This window comes from Dipodomys merriami, unplaced genomic scaffold, assembly GCF_024711535.1.
Source record: "Dipodomys merriami isolate MVZ:Mamm:240054 unplaced genomic scaffold, mDipMer1.0.p SCAF_35, whole genome shotgun sequence".
Lineage (NCBI taxonomy): Eukaryota > Metazoa > Chordata > Mammalia > Rodentia > Heteromyidae > Dipodomys > Dipodomys merriami.
In genome coordinates, this window is record NW_027205048.1 from 6766358 (window position 1) to 6791037 (window position 24680).

Sequence of the window (24680 nt, forward strand, 5' to 3'; positions counted from 1 at the left end):
TAGGAATGTCTGGTCACTTGGCCTGTCCTTGTCTCGTGAGTTCTATTTGAGCAGGTGTTAATTACCCAGGTAGGCGGCCATGGGAGCTGAACTATTTTTTTTCCTCCCAAAACAGGAAATGTGCCATGGACAGATTCCTTGGGGTTCCTGGCAGGCTTCTCACCCTTCCCTGACATATGCCCCACGTCAGAAACAGTCCAGCCAAGCAGGGAAGCTGCCTGGCGGTCACTATATTAAGCTGGTCTCGGTACAAACCCTGTTATTATGGTTCCTCCCTCCCACAGTTTACCCACAAGGCAAATGACCCTGGGTAGAGTTGTCACTGTCCTCTGGATGAGGTCTACAGTTCCAGGCTTGGTGGTGGAGGTAGTATGGGGGGGGGGGTATGATGAAGTTAGGGTACCAATTCTCTGAGTTAAAAGCAAGGCACTGAAGTTGCGTTACTTCGACCAGTCCAGCCAGATCCTAAACAAGATAGTTCAGGCAGGTCTGACCTCCGGCTATGGTGACCTATATCCAGAGTCGGTTCTATTGAAGGCAAGCTTTCAGTTGGATAGAAGTAAGCACTTTAGGAACTGTGTCCCTATCTCTCTCTAAGCCATTCCATTTGAGCTACAGGCTTGGTGGTTAGGAGATGGTGCTTTGTCCTGTCTGTTGTGGGGCAGTTCTGCAAACTTCCCGGCCTTCTGGGGTCCCATCAGACCCATTCCAAAGGAGACAGAGGCACTAGAGAGGAAGCCACAGATTCTTCCAATAGGAGGGAAACTGCTGCCTGAGCCCCTTTGAGCTTCATCTGGGAACATGCATGCAGTTGCTGACATGGCCATTTCTCCTCCCTCCTCCCAATCAGACTTCTATGAAAACACACAGAGCTGGAACTGTGGGATCAGCGCCACACACAGCTGCTCTCCTCCAACATCTGAATTATGACTTCCTGTTCCTGGGATGATGCTGGGAAAAGCTAAGCGATTTTAGGCACAGATTCCTTAGTCAATCAGCAAGGAGGTGGTGGCCACTGAAACATCCGAAAATACATCAACCCAAAATACCACAACCAAAAATGTGGATGCCGCAAATAACTCCTCAGGCCTGTCTGGATGCTGGCTGGGAGGGAGCAGGGAGAGAATGGAACCAAGCCTGTGCCTACCCTTCCCAGGACTGGCTAGCCCTCAGCCTGCCCAGCCCATACCTTTGTCCTGAGACTCTGCATTCTGCTGCCTGTTGATGGTGACTTTGTTCATGTAAATGTACTCTTCATCAGAACCTGCAGAAAGAGGGCAACCAATAGATATGGGCTTTGTGTGACTTTGTGCTGGGTCAGAAAGAAACACTCTCCCTATGACATTTTCATCCGCATAGGTCCCAATAAAAGCACTGGGCACTTCCAGTTGATTAAGAATCCACCCATAGTCTGGGTGCTGGTGGCTCATACTTGTAATCCTAGTTACTCAGGAGGCTAAGAATGGGCAGGAAACCTAGTGAGACTTTGAACTACTAGCTAGTGAGTCCATTGAACTACCAATAAAAATGAAGTGGAGCTGTGATTCAAGTGGTAGAGTGCTTAGCTGTGAACTCAAAACTCAGGCCCTGAGTTCAAGCCCCAAGAATCTATCATAGAAGCTAAGCAATAGTAGTTCATCCCTGTAATCCTAGCTATTCAGGAGGCTGAGATCTAAGGATTGTGGTTAACAGCCAGCCCAGGCTGAAAAATCCATGAGGCTCCAATTAGCCAGTAAAAAGCCAGAAATGGAGCTTTGGCTCAAGTGGTAGAGTGTAGCCTTGAGCAAAACAGCTAAGGCCCAGGCCCTGAGATTAAGCTCTAGTGCATGCATGCATGTTCATGCACGCCCGACGCCTCCCCCAATGCATCATAGCGCTGGCAGATTTCCAAGCAAGATGAGTTGCTAACTGCTAGTTTTTAGGCTGGGGTGGGCATAAAGGGGGTGTGAAGGGCAAGGTGCAGAAGGATAGCTTCAGGAATAAAAACAGTAAAGTTGAAAGGCATCTAGACCTTAAAGATGTATCAAGTTCGTTCTACAGAGCAGGTACACGTCTGGGTTTCATTTACATTGTCAAGTATCTTCTGATCCTAGTCTGAATTACTTGACTGTACTAATCAGAGATGTATAGATAAAATGAGCCTGGCAAAGAACCTGAACATTTAGCCCAGAAGCTCCTTTGGGTGGTAGGGGTGTCACTAGGTGGGCATGGTATGGGCTCTGAGTCTAGAGGGGTGAGAAGGCTGGGAATGGGTTCTGGGGAGCCACCGGCCACCTGCTCTACCCTCCAGCAGCTTAGCCATCTCTGAGATCCCTTGGCCTAAGCGCCTTCCCAGTGCCCGCCAGCAGAGGAATATGCTGGCCAGCCCCCACCACGCACTTGGTTCTCCCTCCCCAGATATCATTCTTCACTTCCCCTAGAAGATCTTTTGCAGCTCTTCACCTATATTTCCTAAAAACTTTCTAGTGGCTGGAGCGTGCTCTGGAGCCAAAGGACCTAGCTCAAAGCTCTGGCAAAGGAGGCGATTCCGCATCAGTCTGTTACACAGCCACAGACCCCCAAGACCTCTAGCCTCAAACCAGCTGGCCGGAGGAGGCCTGGGGAGCCCACAGCCATCAGCCACTGCGGGTCCCGCCAGGACCAGTGGGCAGTGTTGTCCTAGGCAAGGATTGCAGTAGTTAATGGGAGACAATTCTGGGGACTGAGGCACATGGGCTGGCTGAACAGAGTACAGTGTAGGGGACAAGTGTTTTGCAGCTCAGCCAAGCAAGCCATCGGCAGCACAGTGCCAGGCAAAATGTCTCACCCTTCGACCCTGGCTGTCATGTTTGCATGGGAAATGTTAAGGATAAAATACTGTTTCGTTTCTACCTAGCTCTGGAATTTTCAAGAGTGCTAAACTCAAATCATTAGGGAATTAGAAAACGTAAGATAGGCTTAGAGTTAACAAAGATTTTCAGTCTTAAACAAGGTAAATAGCTCAAAGATTCCAAATAGGACAAATGGTCCAATAAAGCATGGCCTGCCAACATACAAAAATAGCATGCCATTTCAAAAATAAATAAATAAGCCAGGCACAGTTGGCTCACATCTATAATCCTAGCTACTTAGGGAGGCTGAGATCTGAGGGTTGTGGTTCAAAACCAGCCTGGGAAGGAAAGTCTATGAGATTCTTAACTCCAATTAACCACATGCACACACACACACACACACACACACACACACACACACACACACACACAGAGAGAGAGAGAGAGAAAGAAGTGAAGGTGTGGCTCAAGTGATAGAGCACCAGCCTTGAGCAAAAATGCTAAAGGACAGCACCTAGGCTCTGAGTTCAAGCCTCAGCACTGGCACTAAAATATAAAATAAATAAATGGATTATTGGACTGTAAATTGGCACAAGCATATTTAAGGTGATTGGGAGAGTAGTTTACTTTTCCTGGGTTTCTATCCTTTGTTCCAGCTTTATACTTCCAGAAATCTATCTTATGGGGAGATACCAGCATATAAATAAAAATTTCTTTGAGGATGCTCATTGCAATATTGTGTGAGATTAAAAGGAAAGAAAAGAAAAAATACAATGTAAATGCCCACTGACTGGAGGCAGAGTAATTAATGGACAAGTGGCAGTGTAGCTCCACTTCTGCTGTCTGCAAAGATATCCATGAATTGGGGTTAAGTTAAATGGTAAGTTGTGTTTCAGGGTCGAAATGTGGCAACATGTAGAAATGTGCCTCCAGACTATAAATGCAAAGAGAACATAGAGAAGAAACATGGGAGAGAAACCACAAATATATGAAAATGTTGAGATGGCCTGGTAGGGATCAGCAAAAATTTGGGAATCTATTTTGAGATTCTCAATGTGTATTTTTTGTGATCATTTCTTTTTTTATATATATCTGATTAGTTTCACACTCTGTACAAAAAGGAAAAAGCAAGATATTGATGTTATTGACGTTATTCTTTTAACAGATTTTAGGCAGGTGCTTTTCCCAAAGATAATTTGTAATTTATAATTTGTAAATTACAGGGAAAAACCCCTCACACTGTCTGCTATTTTAGGAAAAACACAGTGAACTTGGCCCTAGAAGGCTGCTGTTTTGTACTCTGTCTGTGGGGAGGTGCCGCTGCTTCAGGCTAGAGAACCTTCTATTTGTCACTCATTCATTTTCCCAAGTGCCTTGAAGCCAGGCACTGGTGGCTCATTTATATTTCTATCTTCTCAGGAGATTGAGAGCTGGAGGATAGAGATTTGAAGCCACCCCAAGCAGAAATGACCAAAGGAAGTTCATCTCCAAAAAGCTGGACTAGAGGTATGGCTCAAGTAGTAGAACACTTGCTGTGAGCATGAAAGCTGAGCAAGAGGGTAAAGCCCTGAGTTCAAGCCTTGGTACCAACACACACACACACACACACACACACACACACACACACACACACACACACACACACACACACACACACACACACACAGAATGCTTTGAGGATACAGAAGAGACCTTGTCACTGCCTTCATGAACCCAACAGTCCAGTGTGAAGAGATGATCCCCTCCAGATGGTGTGGAGAGATGAGCTGATAGTACTGAGATAACATGTGTCATTTCTGGGGATCTTCCCAAAAGGAGCAGCAAGTGACCCTTCTCCCACAGCTGGGGTGTGGTGGGAGGAGCCTGAGCTCTTGCTACAACTGGATACACAGACCATTTGAAGTGTTCACAGTCAGAAGGGCAGCTACTGGAACAGCCTGGAGCCTCTGGGCGGAGGAGACGGGGGCATGGTTCTTGCTGGCAAAGGCACCAACACCACACACAGGCAGTCAAGTCCCTGATAAGTAGCCCTCAGAAAGAGGGGGCAGGAAGTTTATTAAGGCAAGGAAAACATCAGCTTAGAAAATCCAGATGGATGTTTCCATCTGAAAAGCACAAATGTGTATTCAGATACATACACAAGCACACATGCACACATGCACACACACACACACACACACAGCGCCTCACATGTGCAAGTGACAAGGAATCTTGTGACTGGCTATTCTGAAATGATCAACCTGCCTCACCTTTAGGATAAGCTTTAAGGATAAGTTTTCCTAGTCATACAGTGAGGAAGAGGCCCAGGGGAAGACAGATACTCCAGGTTCTGTCTGGCCCCAGTACAACAGCTAACCCGTTGCAATAGAGCCAGGGAATGTAGTGGTGAGGTCCACCTTCCCTGGCTCCATGACCAATGGCTGTGTGCCTCTGCGCAAGTGATTAGTCCAGCCCCGGTTCCCTTGTTGGTAAACTGGGGGTAACAGGAAATCTTTCACAGATCAGAGATGAGGATGAAGTGACATAATCCCTATCACTGAACACCTTAAACACTCCCTGCCAGTAAGGAGCCAGTCAATGTGAGTTGCTGGTCTAAGGAGCGCAAAGGGGGCCAGAGGGAAACTCACTCAAGCAGCAGCTGTAGTAATGGGTAGACTCATGCCTGAGAAGACATGGAGTAGATATGGTAACAGATATCAGTGATCTGAGAAGCCCTAGATTTTGTTCTCAGCAGCCCCCCTCCTCACCCCAACAATCTGCAGACCCCAGAAGTGGGAAAGCTCTGACTTGATCAAGGCAGATGGAGAGCAGCACAAAGGCCATCCTACAGGGAGCCGCGAGGCATGCAAAGGCAGAGGGCCTGTCAGGAGCCACTGCCAGTGCGCTCCCTCCAGAAGCCATGGGTCAGGCTGATCACAAAGAGGTGTTTTCCAGTTCCTAACAGAGGCCGTCTTTATAAGCCAACATTCTCAAGTCGGAGCACATCTTCAAAGGTCTGGGGAGTGTGCTTTGTAAAGGATCCACGGATGAATCCCTCGGAGGGGTGAGTCATTCCTCCCCTAACTCTGGGGCTTTGTGCTGTGGATTTCCCCTCTGCTGTTCCCACCAGCGTTTGTTTGATGTGCGGGCCTGGAAGACGCAGCTACAAAGCCAGGAGGAGCCTGGGAACTGCTAAGGTAGCAAAGGTGGGGGGGGGGACTGCAGGAAAACACCCCTGATGACATGGTGGGGAGCCAGGATTGTTCCTCTAAGGAGACAGTTTCCGCTTTGCGGTGCCTGACATTCAGAGAAGAGAAATGCACCCCCTCACCCCCTTCTCCCCTCCCCCCTCCCCCCCCCCCCCCCCCCCCGCCGAGCCTGGGGCCCTGAATTGCAGCCTGGCAGACTCAGGTTAGATGCAGGAAGCATTTCCTGACTGTGTTGGCTGGAGCAGGTGGAGACTTTGCTTTCCTGGCATGGCTGTAGGTTGCTCCTGCTGAGAGGCAGATGGATTCAGTAGGCTCTGATGGTCCCTTAACTGTCCCCAAACAGCATTTCCTGTTCCCAAACACCTGACAGAAAAATCAACTCAACAACTGTGTTGACTTTACAAAACAAAGGGGGGGATCTAGATTTAATATAAATGAAATCATGTGTCCACGAGAAGATCTATACAAGAAAGTTCACCGCAGACTTAAAGCCTTATTGCTCAAATATGTAAACAGTCCAAACATCCATCAACAAGTGAACAGACAGACAGTGGGATATTTACAGAATGGATTACCACTCAGTAGTGAAAGGAGCAAACCACATGGGAAGATCGCCTACTCGAAGGAAGCCAGACACAAAGCTTATCCCATATGACCCCTTCATGTCTATGAAGCTCCAGGACAGGTAGCCATTGTACAGAAGGAGAAATCAGAGCAAGGGTGGCCTTTGTGTAGAGGTGGGGGTAGGAAGAAAGTTACTAGGGATGGAGCAAGAAAGAGCTTCCTAGATGACTAGATTGGAATAGTCCACACCTTGTTTCTTTAATTAATTTTATTAATTTTACTTTATTTTTGCCAGTCCTGGCGCTTGAGCCCTGGGCCTGGGTGATGTGCCTGAGCTTTTGTGCTCAAGGCTAGCATTCTACCACTTGAGCCACAGCTCCACTTCCAGCATTTTGTGGTTAATTGGAGATAAGAGTTTCCTAGTTTCCTACCCCAGCTGGCTTCAAACCATGATCCTTAGATCTCAGCCTCTTGAGAATCTAGGATTACAGTCATGAGCCATCAGTGACCAGCTATGCCTTGTTTTCGATGGTGAGTTGCACACTGCATACAATAACAACTATGCTCTTCATTATAAATAAAGTTTATCATGATAAAGAAGATGGGCGTGGGCACCAGGGGCTCACACTTGTAATTCCAACTACTCAGGATACAGAGATCTGAATATTGAGTGAGGGTCAAAGCCAGTATAGAGAGACAAATCCAAGAGACTCCTATTATAAGCAAAGAATTAGAAGTAGAGATATGGCTCAACTGGTAGAGCACTAGCCTTGAGAGAAAAAGCCAAGCCAAGGCCCTGAGCTTAAGCCCCAATACCAACACACACACACACACACACACACACACACACACACACACACACACATGCACACACGATGAAAACATTACAAGATCAAGGTTCTGTGATTTATAGCTTTGAAACTACATTTTCCTCTTTTTCCCTTGAGCTGCGTAATCCTTAGAATGTTATCTAAATTGTTCAGAGCCTCAGTTTCCTCCCTCTGTAGCCACAGCACCAACCTTATAGGAATGCCTGAAAGACCGAACGAGCTCATATGCGTGCATGTAAGATGTCTAAACTTTAGGTGCTCTTGTAATCGTTGACTATTCCTTCTCTGCTTTCAACGGAGAAAGAAAAGTACTTTGAAAACATTTTCCTTACAATCTCACCCACAGGCTACTGTGTTGAATGATCAGATTTCTGGGACTCTGACTCAAGCTAAGTCACTCTGTGCCATTGTTATGGGTTGAACTGGGTCACTCCTCCCCAATCACGTGGTCCAAAAGACTTCCGAAGATGACTCTGTTTGGACACAGAATCTTTGTGTGTGAACTCAAGGCCTGTCACTTGATAGCCAGGTACTCTGCCACTGAGCCATGCCTCCCATCCTTTTTTGTACTGATTATTTTTTAGATAGGGTCTTGTTTTCTGCCCAGGTACATCTGGACTCTGACAAGCATGCACCTTCTGTCCATGGAGACTCCATCTGGAACCATAACCTTCCCATTTTCAACCTTACAGTAGCTGGGATTACAGGTGTGAGACCCCAGTGCCCAGCTATGGTCAGTAAAGTGGGCCTACTCCAGTATGTGTGATATTTTAATAATAAGAGGAGATCAGACCCAGACAAACATAGAATGGAAATCACATGAGGACTCCGGGAGAAGACAGCCATCAGCAAGCCAAGGAGAGGGGTCCCAAAAGGAGTCAGTCCTGTCAGTATCTTGATCCCAGATTTCTAGCTTCAAGAAGTATGAGAAAATAACCATCTTTTGTTAAAGCTACCCATTGTGTGCATTTGCCATCTCACGGCCATCTTTCCATTTCTGTGGGACCCCTCTGAATGGCAGGGCCCACACTTACTGCTGCTCTTGATGTAGAGGTGGAGGAGTTCAGCCAGGCCGCTCTTCCTCACCACGGCTGCACTGCTGAGGTTCTCCTGGTCCAGGATCCTGAGGAAGTCTTCCAGCTCAGTCAGCAGCTGCTCTAAGGCTAGAGAGCAAAAACCAAAAGAAAGTTTCAATATCTGCTTTGCTCTAGAACCTGTGGCCTCGCTAGTCCCAGATATGAGGCTGGTGACACATAGAATGGCGGGACCAGAAGGTGGGATTCTGAGTTCCATGACCACAGGAGAAGGAAAACAGGTCTTTGACCCCCAACAACCTGAGTGGGAGCTGCAGGTCGATCATCTGGTAGAGGAGTGATAGAGACCAAGATGGCCCCATATCCCAAAAGTATTCTCTCTACCACCAACATATGCCCTTGAAGGTGTATTATGGAAAAATAGAAATCAACCTCCAGAGGGCTTTGCCAGGTAACCTCAAAGCTGTGGTTATAATCAAGGTCATTCTCATCTTGATTCTCTCCAGGTAACTTTGAAATTGCAACTTAACCTTCTCAGATCAGTTAAATAAATGCATCTAGTTCCATCCAATTCAGAAACCCTATGACCTAAGCTAGATTGTGGCTTGACTAGATGGCTCTCTAAAACACAGATCTACTTATAGATCCCCACAAACTGCCCATGGCACCCCAAATCAACCACCCATCCACCTTTGCCACCACACTCACAGCCCAGCCTTTGTACCCTATCTCTTTTCCTCCAATAGTCACATTACAATGGGTTCCCCACACATACACTAGCCAATCCCACCCATCCCACAGGTCTTGGATCAAGTAACATTCCTCCTACATCATCTTCTCCTAGCCTCTGGAACTGTGAGGGCACCTAACAGAATCCCGTGTTACCAGCCCCTCTGAAAGGCTGAATGGTACCCCAGAAATCTACATCTTATTCCCCTCTCTTCCGGTGCATATGCTACTTTACATGACAACAGGGACTTCACAGTTTGGTGGATGTAAGATATCCCTGGATTATGTGATGATAATCCAGTCCAAACTAATGTCAAGAGTCCTGATAAGATTCACACAGAGAACATGGGAGGACAGATGCAGGAATCAGAGGGAAGATGTTACACTATTGGCTCTGAGGTTAAAAAAAAGCTACAGGGGCAAGAGAATGGATCATCTCCTGGGGCCTCCAGAAGGAACCCAGCCCTACAGGTGCTTGGATTCTAAGTAAATAAATTTGTGTTGCTTGGTAATTTGTGATGACAATAATAAGAAACTGACACACTCTCACAGCTTTGTGCCTGTCTGTGTTACTATTTTATTGTAAGCTCCAAGGACATGCTTCTGTGTCTAACTAACATTTCTAGGGTCCAGCACAATGTCCAATAAATGTTGAATGAATGAATGAAAGCAAAAGCAAATCCATCTACTTGCAGAATACACAGAGTCACTTTATGGCTAGTATACAAGAATATAAAACTCCTGGCCTAGGTCAAATGAAGGGAAAGGCTGCTGATATCCAGGTATGTGGTAGATGCCACTTCACTACAATACTAGGACGGATGTACTTTTTAAATGAATCTCTCACTGAAGCCAGGGCCTTGCACAGACTAGGCAAGCGCCATAGTCCTGCACTATAGTCCAATCCTCCCTTTCCTAGTTTTCATAATATGGTAACAACACTGGGCCCAATTGGTCTATAAAACTAGCCTGCAAAGTTTACCAGAAGGACTGCTATTGTAAAACTCAGAACCTAGCGTCATATCCAACATCAGGGCTCCTGCTTTGTTCATAGACATTGTTTCTCCAGGACTTTGTTACAGCCCAGGCTCCTTGCCCACACAGGCCATGCTTTAACAGTGTCACTGGGAGCCAGTCAATGGCTGGAAAAACCAAAATATCACCTGAAGTCTCTGCTTCTTTGTCCACCACCTGCCCATACCCCTGCCACTTTTGTTTCTGGCATCCTGGTCAGACCCACAACCACACAGAGCTGGTCTATAAATAACCAGCGGGAGAGAGGCAGGGGACAATGGTCACACCTGAGAACAAAGCTCTTCCAGGTGGTCAAATATTTGTCCAAAAGGATGGGACACAAGAACTTTCTGGACAGACAGAGAGGCATGATGGGTAATCAGTCACTGCTGGCATTAGGGGAGGGTACCTCCAGCATCCTGGCAGCCTTATCTGGGCTAGTGGTGCTTCTTTTCTGGAGCCTCACTCAGTCCCAGGCCCTGCTATCACTAAACTGGCTCACTAAAGGCAAAGAACCATATTGTCAACAATACCCTGCCATCCTCCAAGGTGCTGCTGCTGCTGTCGGGGCTGGCCAAGAGAACAGAGAACTCCTGTAATCCTCGCTACTCAGGAGGCTGAGATCTGAGGACCCATGTAGCTCAAAGCCTATGCGACTCTTATTTTCAATTAACTACCAAAAGGGTCGGAAGTAGTGCCACGGCTCAAGTGACAGAGAGTGAATCTTCAGTGAAAATACTAGGGACAGTACCCACGCCCTGAAGTCAAGCCCATTACTGGCACAAATTTAAAAAACAAAAGGAAGAAGAGAACAGAAGACAGAGAGACAATGGCAAAATGTTAATTAACTCTTGCCTGAAATCCAGCCAGTGGGGACCACAGCCCAGCCCGTCACCCTTAGCTCTGGCAGGCTGCGAGCACCTCTTTACTATTATGGCAATAAGCTTACTCAGGGTCCACTGAGGGCTGCTCCCAGAGCAGGATTGAAAAAGAAAGAATAAAAATGAGATTTGAGTCTAAGGTTGGGTCCTGTTTTCTTTCTCCCAGCTATTCATGAGCTTCCTGTCAACTGCTGGAACGCAACTGGCTTCAGCAATGAATTCAAAGAAGCGAAACCAGGGAAAACAAAGCACAAATGGGAGGGAGGGGACTCCAGCCGTGCCCTCTGCTCTGGGGACCGGGGAGGGTGAGAGGGACTGCAAGGGAGCTGGGCTCTCTGCCCCATTTTCCTTGACCTTCTGATCCTCTCAAGGCTGTGTCTCTGCCACCACTGCTGCAGTAACCAAAGAGCAAAAGCACGAACACTGGAAATGCCTCTGCTCTTCCACATCCTTAGCTTTTCCCAAAAGCTGCTGGATTCCTGGAAAACAGCCCTTGTTGTGAGCCAACAGCTAAGCCAAAGGGTAGACAGTCTGTGCCTGGCTCACAATTGGAGACAAAGATCACCCAAGTGGGTCTTCAACCCTTCCAGGGAGCCTCTATCTATGGAGGGGACACCTGGTGAACACACCAAGTAAGAGCAAGGTTAATTTGGGAATGTCTCCATCCACAGACCAGGAATGCACTAAAGAGGGAAATGTGGATTATTGGGGGCGGGGTGGGGAGAGGGTAGTAGACTTTATAAGATGGTCACTGAGGAAAGCATAGGAGGTCACCCAAGAGAGGCAGAACAAGAGTGGCTGTGTGTCAGGCACACACAGATCATGGGCAGAGGGGAAGGTCGGGATGAGCTCTGAGGCTAGAACTGTAGACTGGGGTGGGGTGCTTAGGAGTTAGTACAAATCCTGCAGGGCCTGGGATGTGCTGGGAGGGCCATACAAGGCAGTCCTCTAAGCAGGCCGGAGCCAGTGGGGGAGGGTGGGGGGGAGGCCAGTTAGATGATGGTATTGGCACAGGGGGGAATGATAACACTGTAGACTAATCAGGACAGCTAGGCACCATGCCATGAGCTGTGCCCCAGCACCTCCAGTTCTCATGGTTGCTCTACAAGGGCAAAGCTGTAGGGATGAGCTATTGGACCCCAATTATAACCTAATCCGTTATATTCCCAGTGAGTAGTGGCACTGGGGTTCAAGCTCAAGTATGTCCAAGTCCAAAGGACTTGCTGTCTGTCGCCCATTGGCCATAGTCAGTCCCAGAGAATTCGAGAGTTTCATCTGACTCATGGCTTCTGCTTTCTGGTCTACCATACTCTACTGGGCAGGAGTAGGAAATACACAAAGAGAAGGGGCGGGGGGTGACCTGTGACAGGTGGAACCAATGGGCATAGTGATCATCCAGTGAGATGTGAGGACTATAAAAGAAGATGCCCGGAGGACTAAGAAGTACAGAGGGACGCCAGTCATTTAGGACTTGAGGTACCACAGCAGCCATGGTGGCTATTTATTGGGGAACTGGTAGGTTGGTCAGATGGGGGAAGGAGAAGAGTGCATAGGGTACTCTCTGCTGAGGACAGTGTTAATACTTTCCTTTTCTTCTAGAACAGTTGTTTTCAGTAAGCAGAAGAAATACAGGCCTGGGGACCAGGATGGATCAAATGCAGGACTGAGGCTCAGCTTGAAACTTAGGACCAGAAGGCATCATTCGCCTTCCTTCGAGAGCCCCATCGATCTTGACTGTGCACACACAGGTGTCTCTGGGAAACTACTGATGACCACAAGCCATCCGCTTTCTTGCTAGCTCTGCCTTTCTAGAGCTCTTTCCGTCAAAGCCAATTGTTCTAGGTCATTTCAGCCCAAGTCAGGTTTATGTTACCTGAGCCCTTTCTGGGTAAGGGTTAGGCTCTGTAGGTTTGATCATCTGACAAAGTGTCAAGCGACCCACAGGACATCAGTAACTCCCCAAGAGACACATCCTCTTGAAGTCTACTATAGGCCTTCGGAAATAACAATTAACAGAGGCGAGGGGACCCAATCTGCGCCAAGCCCAGTGGCATTCTTCAATTCCCCCAGGGCTCTGAAGGGTAGCCCACCCCTCAGAGGAATGTGGTTATTCCATTGAGGCTCTGGACCCCACTCATCACATTTCTCTTCTCCCCCACCATCCCCCACACTTTTCATTTTGGTCTCTTCTTCATCCTCCAGTGGAGGGAGGGGAAAATAAGCTTGTTGTTCACCCTGGGAACTGTAGGCCCTTGTGCGTGCTTTCCATCCTGGCTCTGTTAAAGTTCAGAGTTGTCTGCTCTGCTCGGGGTCTGACAAATCCATCAATAAGATTCTTGTTTGGGACGTCCAAGGCCCACGCAGAACTGGACAGTTCAACTGCTCGATTCATTGCTCCGGGCCACGGCGGGGGCTCCACCAGATGACCTCCTCCCCCGGCTTTCCTCATCCCAACGCAGTCTCAATCTCTCTGGTCACTCTCCTCCCAACTGTAAATGTCCTTCCAACACCCCGAGAAAGCTACACTTCCCAGTTTCCCTGCTGTCTCTCACACGTATTTTTATTTATTCAGCTGTAGGTGCTGACGACCCATGATTGAGCATGATTTTCCTTCCAAACATTGAGCAGACCTGTTCTCTCGCTATAAAGACATGTGCCCCCACCCCCAGCTCCTACACAGTTTCCAGGATCAAGACGCTGCATGTTGCCCCAACTGCTGGAGATCAGGCGATGTGATGATTTTTGTGAATGCTCCCGTGAGAAGCAACACATCACATCGATGTCACAGAGGGGTGGGAAATACTGAGCAAGCCCCTTCTCATCTTAGAAGACCCTCCACTGCTCAGGAAAACATACCTCCTCCCTCCACCAGAGAAAGGACACTAAAGTCCAAGCACCCTATTTTTTTGGTCACCATGGGGCTTGAACTGGGCACTGCCCTTGAGCTTTTTCACTCAAGGTTAGCCACTTCTGGTTTGTGATGGTTAATTGAAGAGTCTCACAGACTTTCCTGCCTTGGCTGGCTTTGACCCGCAATCCTCAGATCTCAGTCTCCTGACTAGGTAGGATTACAGGCGTGAGCCACTAGCACTGGGCTCAAGACCCTATTTTTGCAAAGGAGCTCCAAACGGAATCTATCAAGTACCTGCTGTGTGTCTGACAAATTCTTAGGAAGGAAGACTTTTTTTTTTCTTTCTTGTTTATGGTGGTAAAAACCAGATGACATTTACCATCTTAACCATTTTAAAGTTTACAATTCTGTGGTATGAAATACATTCACAATGTTGTGCAAGCAATTCCAGAGTTCCAGAACTTTTTTATTTCCTCAAACAGAAACTCATTAGTCAGTCACTTTCTGCTCCTTCCTTCCTCCCCACCCCCACCTCCCCACCAGCTCCTGTCAACCACACATCTGCTTTCTGTCTCTATGGATTTGCCTATTCTGGGTATTTCATATAAATGGAATCATATACTATGTGAACCTGTGTCTGGGTTCTTTCACTTAGCAATAGGTTTCAAGGGTCATCCACATCGTGGCATGTATGAATATTTGAATCCTTCTTATGGCAAGTAAAATTCCTTTACATAGATATGCTACGTTCTGTTCATTCATTTATTGGTGGTGAGGATGTTTTCTTTAACAAAAGTAGTTTTTCATTGGAATATAATTTACATATAGTAAAATTTTGTATTGATTGTACAGTTTTTTTCTTGAAAAACACACTCAACTATGGTAGCCACCTCTCCAGTCAAGAGCTAATATGTCCACCATCCAGAGGGAGTTTCTTTGTGCTATTTCTTTTTGCTCTTTTATAGGCAACCCCTTCCCTACTCCCAGAGCAGGGCCTGAACCTTAACACATAGCATCCTACGGCATAGACACAGGAGCTCTAAACTAAATAATGAAATAAATGAGCTAGTAATAAATGATTAACTTCAAGAAAAGTTTGTTTTACTTTGTTTTTTCATGTGGTTCCTTTGAATTTTTATCCTGGTTCTATATGACTCCATTTTGATTCCAATTTAGAACTTTGTAGGGTTGCACCTGTTACATGAGATCAGCTGTGCTTGAAAAATTTCTTCCTTTCCCTTCTCGACAGGAAGAGTGTTAGAAGGCAAAGACCAAGGTGTGCACATATTTCACATCAGCGACTACATTCTCCATCCAGAGTTAAGAAAATGCCAATCTGCACCCCAAAGATTCACACACTCTTGTCAGGAGTCTTGGTGTCTGTAACAGGAGCCAGAAAGGTAAATAAACTTTTCCAGCATAAGCAGGTCAGGAGTTGTTGTTATTGGTGTTGGTGGTGATAGTAGTGGTGGTGTATATGTGTGTCTGTGTGTGTCTATAAGTCTGTGTATGCCAGTACTAGGGCTTGAACTCAGCCTGGGCACTGTCTCTTGGCTTTTTTTGCTCAAATCTAGTGTTCTACCTCCTGAGCCATAGCTCCATTTCTGGCTTTTTGGTGATTAATTAGAGATGAGAGTCTTGGGGATTTTCCTGCTAAGGCTGGCATTGAACCATGATGCTCAGATCTCAGCCTCCTGAGTAACTAGGATTACAAATGTGAGCCCAAGCTAAGAGTTGTCTCTAAGAAATGACAAGGGAAAGAAGGGTGTCTCTTCGCTTACTAGCATTGTGTGTGCTCTTCTCTCCCTGGCCCTGACTTCCATGGGACATCTTGCCATCATTTTTTGCAATCTCTGCTTTTGCTCATCTAAATTGGAATCTCATCACTTAAAACACTCTCCCCCCAAATGGCCCACTCTCCACATTCCCAGATTAGCCAGGCAAACCAGTGAGTGAGTGGAGGATATGGGACAGATGCTTTCTTGCAGCTCGCACTACTGGAAAAACAACTCAAGTTGCTCACTGCTGACCTCTCAAATGGAACAAACCTCCCCAAGAGCAGAATTCCAAGCCCAGCAAAGGAGCCAGCTGGAACTACCACCCCACAGATAGGACCTTTTGGAGATTCACTCCATAACAGCTGCAGACACCAACAAGTACATGGGGGCCAAACGGACCCCCGCTGGCAAGGGTTACCTCCACTGTGCCTTGCTACCCAGCAACACACCAACCCACCCAGCCCAACAGCACATGGCTGTTACTCGGTGACTCATAGAGTTTGCTATTTGCCCCATGAATGCACATCCTTTGTTGCAATGAAACTGAACACTCTGTGTAGGTAGGGAACACATGTTTGGATTTGGTTCTTGGACTGTGCACTTAGCTTTGTTCAAATTCAGGGCTTAGAAAACCCCTTCTAAACATGAGGCTACACACACACACACACACACACACACACACACACACACACACACACACACACACACACACACACACACACACACACACACACACACACACACACACACACACACACACACACACACACACACACACACACACACATCTGGGAACAGATTAGTCAAAGTATGCCTAGGCAAAGGACACTGTCCCCAGCTGAGCCAGTCAATATCACTAGAATAGTCAACAGGAAGCTTTCCCTGATGGGGCCAGGAGGACACAATCACATTGCTCCTGGAAGCCGCTCTTGAGCAGAGACCCTTCCTCCAGGGTACAGCGAGAAGAGCAGGGAGGTGACTGGTGAACTTGGACCAGAAACCCAGGGAAGGCATGGGGAGAGGAGCTCTTCAGAACTCCGGACTCTCCAGGTCCCCATGGCCACCAGGGTCCAGGCCAGACAAAGAGGCTTTAGGACCAGGAGTCTTTTGTTCCTTAGCCCAGTGAGGACATTCCTTAGATGCAATCTGCCAGAAGAGTGGCTTCATTCAGAGCCAGTGGGGGGCCAGTAATGGGGTGGAAGGCATGAAGTTTTCTCTGGGCGTGTCTCCCTTGCATGGCAAATCAAACAATGGACATGAACCACTTCCTCAGAACAAGAGGCTCCTGGGGAGGTCCGTTAAGTTCATGTTGGAAGTCTGAGAAATACTATGTTGGATAGGAAAAAAAAATAAAAGGACAGAAAATGACCATAGAGGTTATTTCTTGCTGGAAAGGTTATGGGAAATCTGTCCTTTCTTCCTACACACTCCCCTATTTGTCAACACAGAAGAGCCCTGGGTGATTCCAGGGAGAGAAGCAACTGAGCCTGCGCTCACTACACTACACTTTCAGCTTGGGCTGCAAATCCAGGCTTGTCCATGTTCACCTGATACTTGCATTAGAAGTACCACAAACTAAAGATGTATACAAAGAACAACTATCATTTGTACTGTCCAGACATACTGTTTCTTTGCAGGATTTGGCCAAAGTAATGAATGTCAGTGAGCTCTGGTAGAGGGGTCTCAACCTTGTGCAGGACTCTGCCTTCAGTAGTCAAAATCATCAGCCCAGCCTTCTGGTCCTATTCCACTCATGGGTGCCCTTCACTGGTAAGATTTGCCAAAATGTTAAAGACTGTAAAATAAATAATTATATCAATTGCTTATTGAAATTTGTTCTTTGGGTATGCTGAGTTAAATAAAATAGATTCTTAAAATTAATTTTACCTCTTTTAGAAGTTTTAAAACATTTAGATGTAATTTGAAATTGTCTATGTGATTTTTATTTTTGCATTACGCTGTTTTTTTTTTTTTCTGTCGGTCATGGGGCTTGAACTCTGGGCCTGGGCACTGTCCCTGAATTCTTCGGCTCAAGGCTAGCACTCTACCACTTGAGCCACAGCACCACTTCTGGCCTTTTCTGCTTATGTGGTGCTGAGGAATCAAACCCACGGCCTTGTGCATCAGGGCAAGCACTCTACCACTGAGCCACCTTTCCAGACCCTTGCAATATGTTTTTATAGGACAGCACTGACCTATATCCACCCATGAGACATGGAGAATTTGGGTTTGTTGTTATTGTTTGATGCTGGGAATTGAACCCAGGGTTTTGCGCATGGTAGCCTACTCCTAGGGACTTAAAACCTGGGGCCTAGCACAGAGTTCATTCTCTACTGAGAGTTCCATGAGAGAGCAATGAGGACCTGTGGAGAGGGTTTTCCAGTGCACTGTCCTGAGTTACCAAGGTGAAAAGGGGCAAAAAAAAGGGAAAGTTTTTCTCCTTGGGAAAACAGCCATGACCTGGATGAAGAAGATCTGGTTACTCGTTGCAGGCTGCTCTTTGTTTACATGAACAAGAGCCAGTTATTCATCACAGAAATATTCTAAATTCAACCCCTGAAGCCCTATTCTATAAACAACTTAAAGGTATCAGAGTTTTTGAGTTGGGTCATTGTTTTCATCGAATGTTTCAGCCAAAATTTGTCAAAAGAAACTGCTGATGTCCAGTTTCAGACTCCTCTGGTGCATTCCATTATGGGGGAATAGTTTAAGTTTGCATTTGGATCTTCATTCAAATCTCCCCTTTCCTTTCCTGGCCAATCTCTTTGTTCCTTATCTCCTGACCCTGACTCCTCTCTCCACTCCAATTTCTTCCAACGTCATGACCTCTGACCTTAAATACCCTGAAATGATCTTCAGCTAGATTTTTCTTGGTGCAATTGCATTTCCTACTGCAACGTCCCTGGCCATTCCTGCTCTGAACTCTTCTCCCCTTGATCAGACTTTACACCGTGCCTCGGGATGTGGTCACCATTTCAGCCAACCAACATTCTTGGCTTCCAGCCCACTGAATGTCACCCATAACAATTGTTCAAAACATGTCTTAATATTCGATCCATAGGGGTTTCGTGGGTGGCCAATGAGGACCAGGACCACCCTACACAACAGAACAACAAAGCCAAAGAGGCCAACCTCCCTCTTTCTCTGCTTCCTGAAATCCTAAAAGAATGAACATTACAACTCTGTCCACATGCAGTTCAGCAATGCCTCTCTTGTTCCCTCCTCTCAAATAAAGTGTGACTACACTGAGAGTGCTTCTCAGAACGAGTGCTACCGTAGAGTCAACCCTTTCTCCATCAGCTTCTCTCCTTCCAGCCTAGTTAATTTGGTTCTCCATAAATAGTAGAGGATATTGTCATCGTGTTAAGTCTCTTTTGAAAGTAGGCTACTTTCTACTTGTTTTCAAGGCCCTTAAATACTAAAACTGTGCCTGAGTCAAACCTCAAATTGGGAGTTAAGCATTTCCAGAACAATCCTAGCTGTGAATCTCAGACTTTGTTGAGGAGTTGCTTGCTTAAAACCAATGCTAAGGTAAAGCAACAACAAAGCAAACAAGCGAGAAATCAATACTAGGAATGAAGGGGTCTTCCTTTGCCTTCTGTTCTCAATATAACTTAAATAGAGCAAAATGCAATGAATTCTAAATTCAGCAACAAGGATCAGTAAATTTATGTTGGACAATTTTGTACTGAAACAAACAAGGGAAACAAAATTATAATTAAATAAGATAACATAAAATGCTATAAAAAGAAGCTATCAGGGCTGGGAAGGTAGCTCAGCGGTAGAGTGCATGCCTTGCAAGCATGAGGCCCTGGGTTCGATTCCTCAGCACCACATAAACAGAAAAAAAAAAAAAAAAAAAAAAAAAAAAGCTGGAAGTGGTGCTGTGGCTCCAGTGGTAGAGCGCTAGCCTTGAGCTGAAGAGCTGAGGGACAACGCCCAGGCCCAGAGTTCAGGCCCCATGACCGGCAAAAAAAAAAAAAAAAAAAAAAAAAAAAAAAAAAAAAAAGAAGCTATCAAAAGAGAAAGAAAAATCAAAAGAGAAAAACTGCTTTTACTAAGAATAAAGTCAGGTTAGGCCATAGTGTTACATGCCTGTCGTCCTAAAACTCATGGAGGTGGAAACAGGAAGATTAAGATTTCAAAGCCACTGAGACCTGTACCAAAATACAAAATAATAAAAATAGTAATAAGAATAGTAATGACAGGAATGGTAATAAAGCCTGCCAAATGATAAAGTTTATCTCATTCATAAGTCTATATGGAACGTACAATGATCCCTTATGAAACAGACTCAGGAAGTTTAAGTAACTCTTCCACAGTCACACAGTAAATCCAGATCAGAATTTACAGCATTCTAACACCCACCATCACCACTGCTATTCTTTAATGTACAAGTAATAAAATACAAAATAAAATAATCCACAGTCATTTGATTAGATTTGTTCAAAAAATACAGAAGAACTCTGCTCCTCCATTGTAAGCCTGCTTATTAACACAGGTTGGCAGTGACCAAATTATATCCTCTGAGAACAGTAAAACAAGGCAAGAATATAGCAAAAGGCTCAAGAAATATAGCAAGTGAGGCTGGGAAGATGGCTCAGTGGTAGAGCGCTTGCCTTGCATTCATGAGGCCCTGGGTTCGATTCCCCAGCACCACATAAGCAAAAAGAAAAAAAAGCCGGAAGTGGTGCTGTGGCTCAAGTGGTAGAGTGCTAGCCTTGAGCTGAAGAGCTGAGGAACAGCGCCCAGGCCCAGAGTTCAGGCCCCACGACCGGACCAAAAAAAAAAAAAAAAAAAAGAAATATAGCAAGTGCCGAGACCACTGTTATTAAAGTTTCTGGTGTGTGCCCATTGAGTTGTTCAAAGTCTTGACAGATCAGCAAATCTTGCATGGTAATTACTTTACTAGTATAATATTTGTTAAGCATGGGTCACCAAATTACAAAAACGTATCCATTTTATTACTGGATTTAAGATGACTTTTGGTATTAAAAAGGTTAAGTTATTTCTAGTAAAATTAGCTAATGAAATGTTTGCCACTCAAGTGTATTTCGTGAGCCCCATGTGTAAGCATACTGGGAGAGGAACCATGGCAGAAAGGGGGCTGGATGAGCTCCATAGATTAGCCCTGCTCATGGTATTCATCAAGTCGTGTGGAAATGCACCTCTTTGCCCACCTGAACAGCAGGTCTTCTTAGCAGGGTGGGCTAATGGAGTTGTGATATAATGGATAAAGACTGACTGGAACATATTTTAATGAAAGTCTTCCTTTGACTAATAGGAATAGTTTTCAAACAAGTGATTTTCCTTTCATATAGACCTGGTCAGAGAAACACATACATTTCTCCCTGCACTGTACTTATACATCATATCCATCTTTTCGTTCACATATTTGAAAAAGGCAACTAACAGAGTCAGTGGCAAGAAACAAAAGCAAGCCACTAGAACCTCACAAAAAGACTTCTCATCTTACAAATCCTTCTTTTGGATTTCTGTCTTGACCTCTCCAATCCTCCTTCAACTGAGCATAACATTACCAAGAACATCCAAGACAGACATGCATATGACACTAAATGAACCATCACTACAGAGACAGTTATGGTAGGGCATGACTGGGCTACGGGCTGCCCAGACATTTGGTCAACTATCTGAGGGTTGTGCATGAGGTTCTGAGGCTGGTAAAATACTTTGTCCTCACTGATGTGATTGGTTCTTATTCTGTCAACTGATGATCTGAATAGAACAAAAGGAGAGAGACTTGGGATGTAGAGAATAGGCCATGTCAACACAAAGGCAGAGTTTATAGGGATGCCTCCAGAGCTCAGGGACAGCTGACAAAGGCAAGGTGTTGCTGGTTGGTTCAGAGCTGGAAGTCAAGTGAGGGAGGCGCTTCCGCCATGGTCGGAGAACGCATAGCCCTGCTGACACTTCAATTTTGGACTTCAATGTGATAATAAATTTTGGTTATCTAACCCACAAAAATCATTGTGGTAATTAGTTACTGGTAGCCCTGAGAAATGAACAATTGCTCCATTGAAGGGAGCTCTAGGAAGGAAACAAAGGGTCTTGGTAAGGACTAGAATTCCAAGCCACTAACCTGATGGGAAAGGGTCTGTTTTTCCACCAGATTCAAAGAAGGTGATTAGTTTTAAAAATCAGTCAGGACCTCAACTTCAGAATTTAAAAGCATACATCTTGATGAAACGAGACCCTCTGGTGTTTTTGTTTGCCGTAGATGATCGAGAGCTTTCTTGAGAAGCTAATCCGGGGAGCACAGAGCTGTCTTGCACAAGCCTGACAGATGTTGCCCGGTAGAGAAGGCCACACTTTGGAGCTATGCTTGACCACGATCTGCCTTGGCTTGGAATCAACCTAGTCACAACCTCAAGCTATCTTGCAGAAGTAAGTTCTGGACACACAAACATCAAATCAGAGGCAGTGCGGGGCGGGGCGGGGGTGGGGTGGTGGTGCTAAGAGTCAGGAAGAGGCACCTATTGAAAAATAAACTCAAACATTCTGAATCGTAAAGTGGGCCTGGTGGCGCACGCCTAGAATCCTAGCACTCAGGAAGCCAAGGCAAGAAAATTGTGAGTATGAGGCCAGCCTGGGCTATGGCAAAACCTGGTCTCAAAACAAACGCAATTTTAAAGTTAAAAGGAAGAGATTCTAAGTTTTGTCGCCATCAAGGTTCCTGGCGTCCCAAGTCACCACACGCAGCCTGCACCATTCTACAGTCTGCTGGACTCCCAGCATCCTGAGCAGGAGGGAGGAGCCTGAGCCCCTGCTGTCTGGTGAGGACTCTTATTCCTTCCTGTCTGTCCTGGCTCCACCCAGCACTCAGTGAGTCACAGACACTGTGGGCCGGACACTGGTGTTTCATTTAGTCCTCCACATACTGCTTCTTTCGGGGGAAGAGGGCACAGAGAAGCTCTGTTTCTCATGTTGGCCTTGAGCTCCTAGTCTTAACTGATCCTCCTGCCTTGGCTCCTGGAATAACCAGGTTTACAAGCATGCACTACTATGCCTGGCTTCTACAACTTTTAAGGCAGATTTTATTATCCAATCAAAGCCTGGATTTTTTTTTTTTAATCTAGAATCACTGCTCACCACCTCTGTCCCAGGGGTCTACCCTAATCAATCCACTAGGGTTTTAACTCCTAACACTTAGCCTGTTCTGGTCATACTGAAGTAAGGAGGTCAGGTCTGGCCAGTGCCATATTGGCCACATGGTGGATTATAGGTCTGGCATCTTGTCTTCATGCTGGGGGAAGAAACTCCCCCCCTCCCCTCCATTACCTGCCTCCCAGGTAATGGGCATGCCCGGACCCCTGGAAGCAGGGGCAGGCATTTGGCTGATAGGTTACTGAATCTGTCAGTCCACTACCTGGGACTGGGAATTTCCTGAGGATCTGCCCCCTGTGCCGACTTATTTAGGACCTGACCAGCCTTGCCGGGGGACTCCGTGCCACGTGTGTCTCTGTGATGGTGTCCTGTGTCCTGTCTCCTGGCTCGTCTCCAGTCATCATGGCATCCCAATTCAGTTCTCCATTGGAGCTGAATTGGCTTGTTGCTATTGTTCTTGTTATTTCTTTCCTTTTTATCATGTTTCCTAGCTGTGTTATGTGAACTTGCATGCTGCAGGCCTTTGTAACAACTGGCAGCCTGCAGCCTGTTAACTGTATAATAAAGACTCCAATATTCTATATTTTAAAATGTGGCTTCTGGGATGATTTACCTTACAACAATGCCACGAAAGGGACTCTGCTATTATATGACAGCCTGTTGCCTGGGCATTCTCCTAATATTATTTCTATTATTATCAGCAGCAGCAGCAGTAATAGTATACAAGCCTACATGAAATAGGTTATTCCCATTTTACAGATGAGGAAAATGAGATGTCTAGAAAAGACAAGGACTTTCCCAAAGCCATGAAGTTAATGCAACACACGGGAGGGTTTGAGCAAAGGGGCCAAGGCTTGTGCCATTCCCCACAGGCCCTGGCAGTGCTGCTAACTTGATCATGAAGACAGCAGCTATGGCTCTGTACTAAGTAAAGGCTATAACCAAAGGGATGAGAGCCAAACGCCATCCCTCACACTCACTCTCTGAGTCTCTTTTCCCATGCTGACATTCTCCAGTGCAGGCTGATTAACAACTCAGTAAAGGCACAGCCATGGCAGCTGCTGAAGGTTTACGCCTGTGTTCTGGCCGCTGGCTGGGACAGGAGAGAGAGGTCTGGCAATCAGCCTTCAGGGGGCCAAGACCAGGGGTCTGTATGGGTGTCCTACATCTGACAAAACAAAGCACAGGCTTGGCAATTTAAAGCACTAGAAATTTTCTCTCTCACAGTTATGAGGTCTGGAAGTTCAAAATTACATGTCCACAGTGCCATGTTCCTCGGAGGGTTCTGGGGAAGAATTCTTTGCTGCCTCTTCCTAGCTTCTGGTGGTAGACAGAAATACTTAGCATGCCTTGGCTTGCAGCCCCATCCCTCTCATCTCCACCTCGATTGTCATGTGGTGTTCTCCTTGTATATCTCTGTGCCCAATTTCCCTCTTCCTACAAAGACACCAGTCATTGATTAAAAGCTTACTTTGATCCAGAATATCCATCTTCACTTGATGGCATCTACAAAGATCCTATTTACAAAATAGAGTCATATTCCCAAGGTTAGGACTTGAACATATCTTCTCAGGATACAGTTCAGCCCATAACAAGACATAGAAATCCAAACAAATCTCTTTATCTTTTGATTTTTTTTCCTTTTTCGTTTTCCGTTTTTTTGTTGTTGTTGGCTGTGGGGCCTGAACTCTGGGCCTGGGCGCTGTCCCTCAGCTCTTCAGCTCAAGGCTAGCGCTCTACCACTTGAGTCACAACGCCACTTCCGGCTTTTTCTTTTTGCTTATGTGGTGCTGAGGAATCGAACCCAGGGCCTCAGGCATGCAAGGCAAGCACTCTACCACTGAGCCACCTTCCCAGCCTCTCTTTTTCTTTTCTT

General features: G+C 46.1%; 1 protein-coding gene across 4 annotated transcripts in view; it reads right to left on the reverse strand.

Moving 5' to 3' along the window:
* Window positions 1-24680, reverse strand: part of Afap1l2 (actin filament associated protein 1 like 2) — a 96891-nt gene that overhangs the window by 28753 nt on the left and 43458 nt on the right. For all 4 annotated transcript variants that reach the window (XM_069988067.1, XM_069988068.1, XM_069988066.1 and 1 more), the window contains 2 exons: window positions 8427-8555; window positions 1190-1264 (listed from right to left, as the gene is read on the reverse strand). In XM_069988067.1, the coding sequence (XP_069844168.1) occupies window positions 1190-1264; window positions 8427-8555 (204 nt within the window). The remainder of the gene's footprint in view (window positions 1-1189; window positions 1265-8426; window positions 8556-24680) is intronic.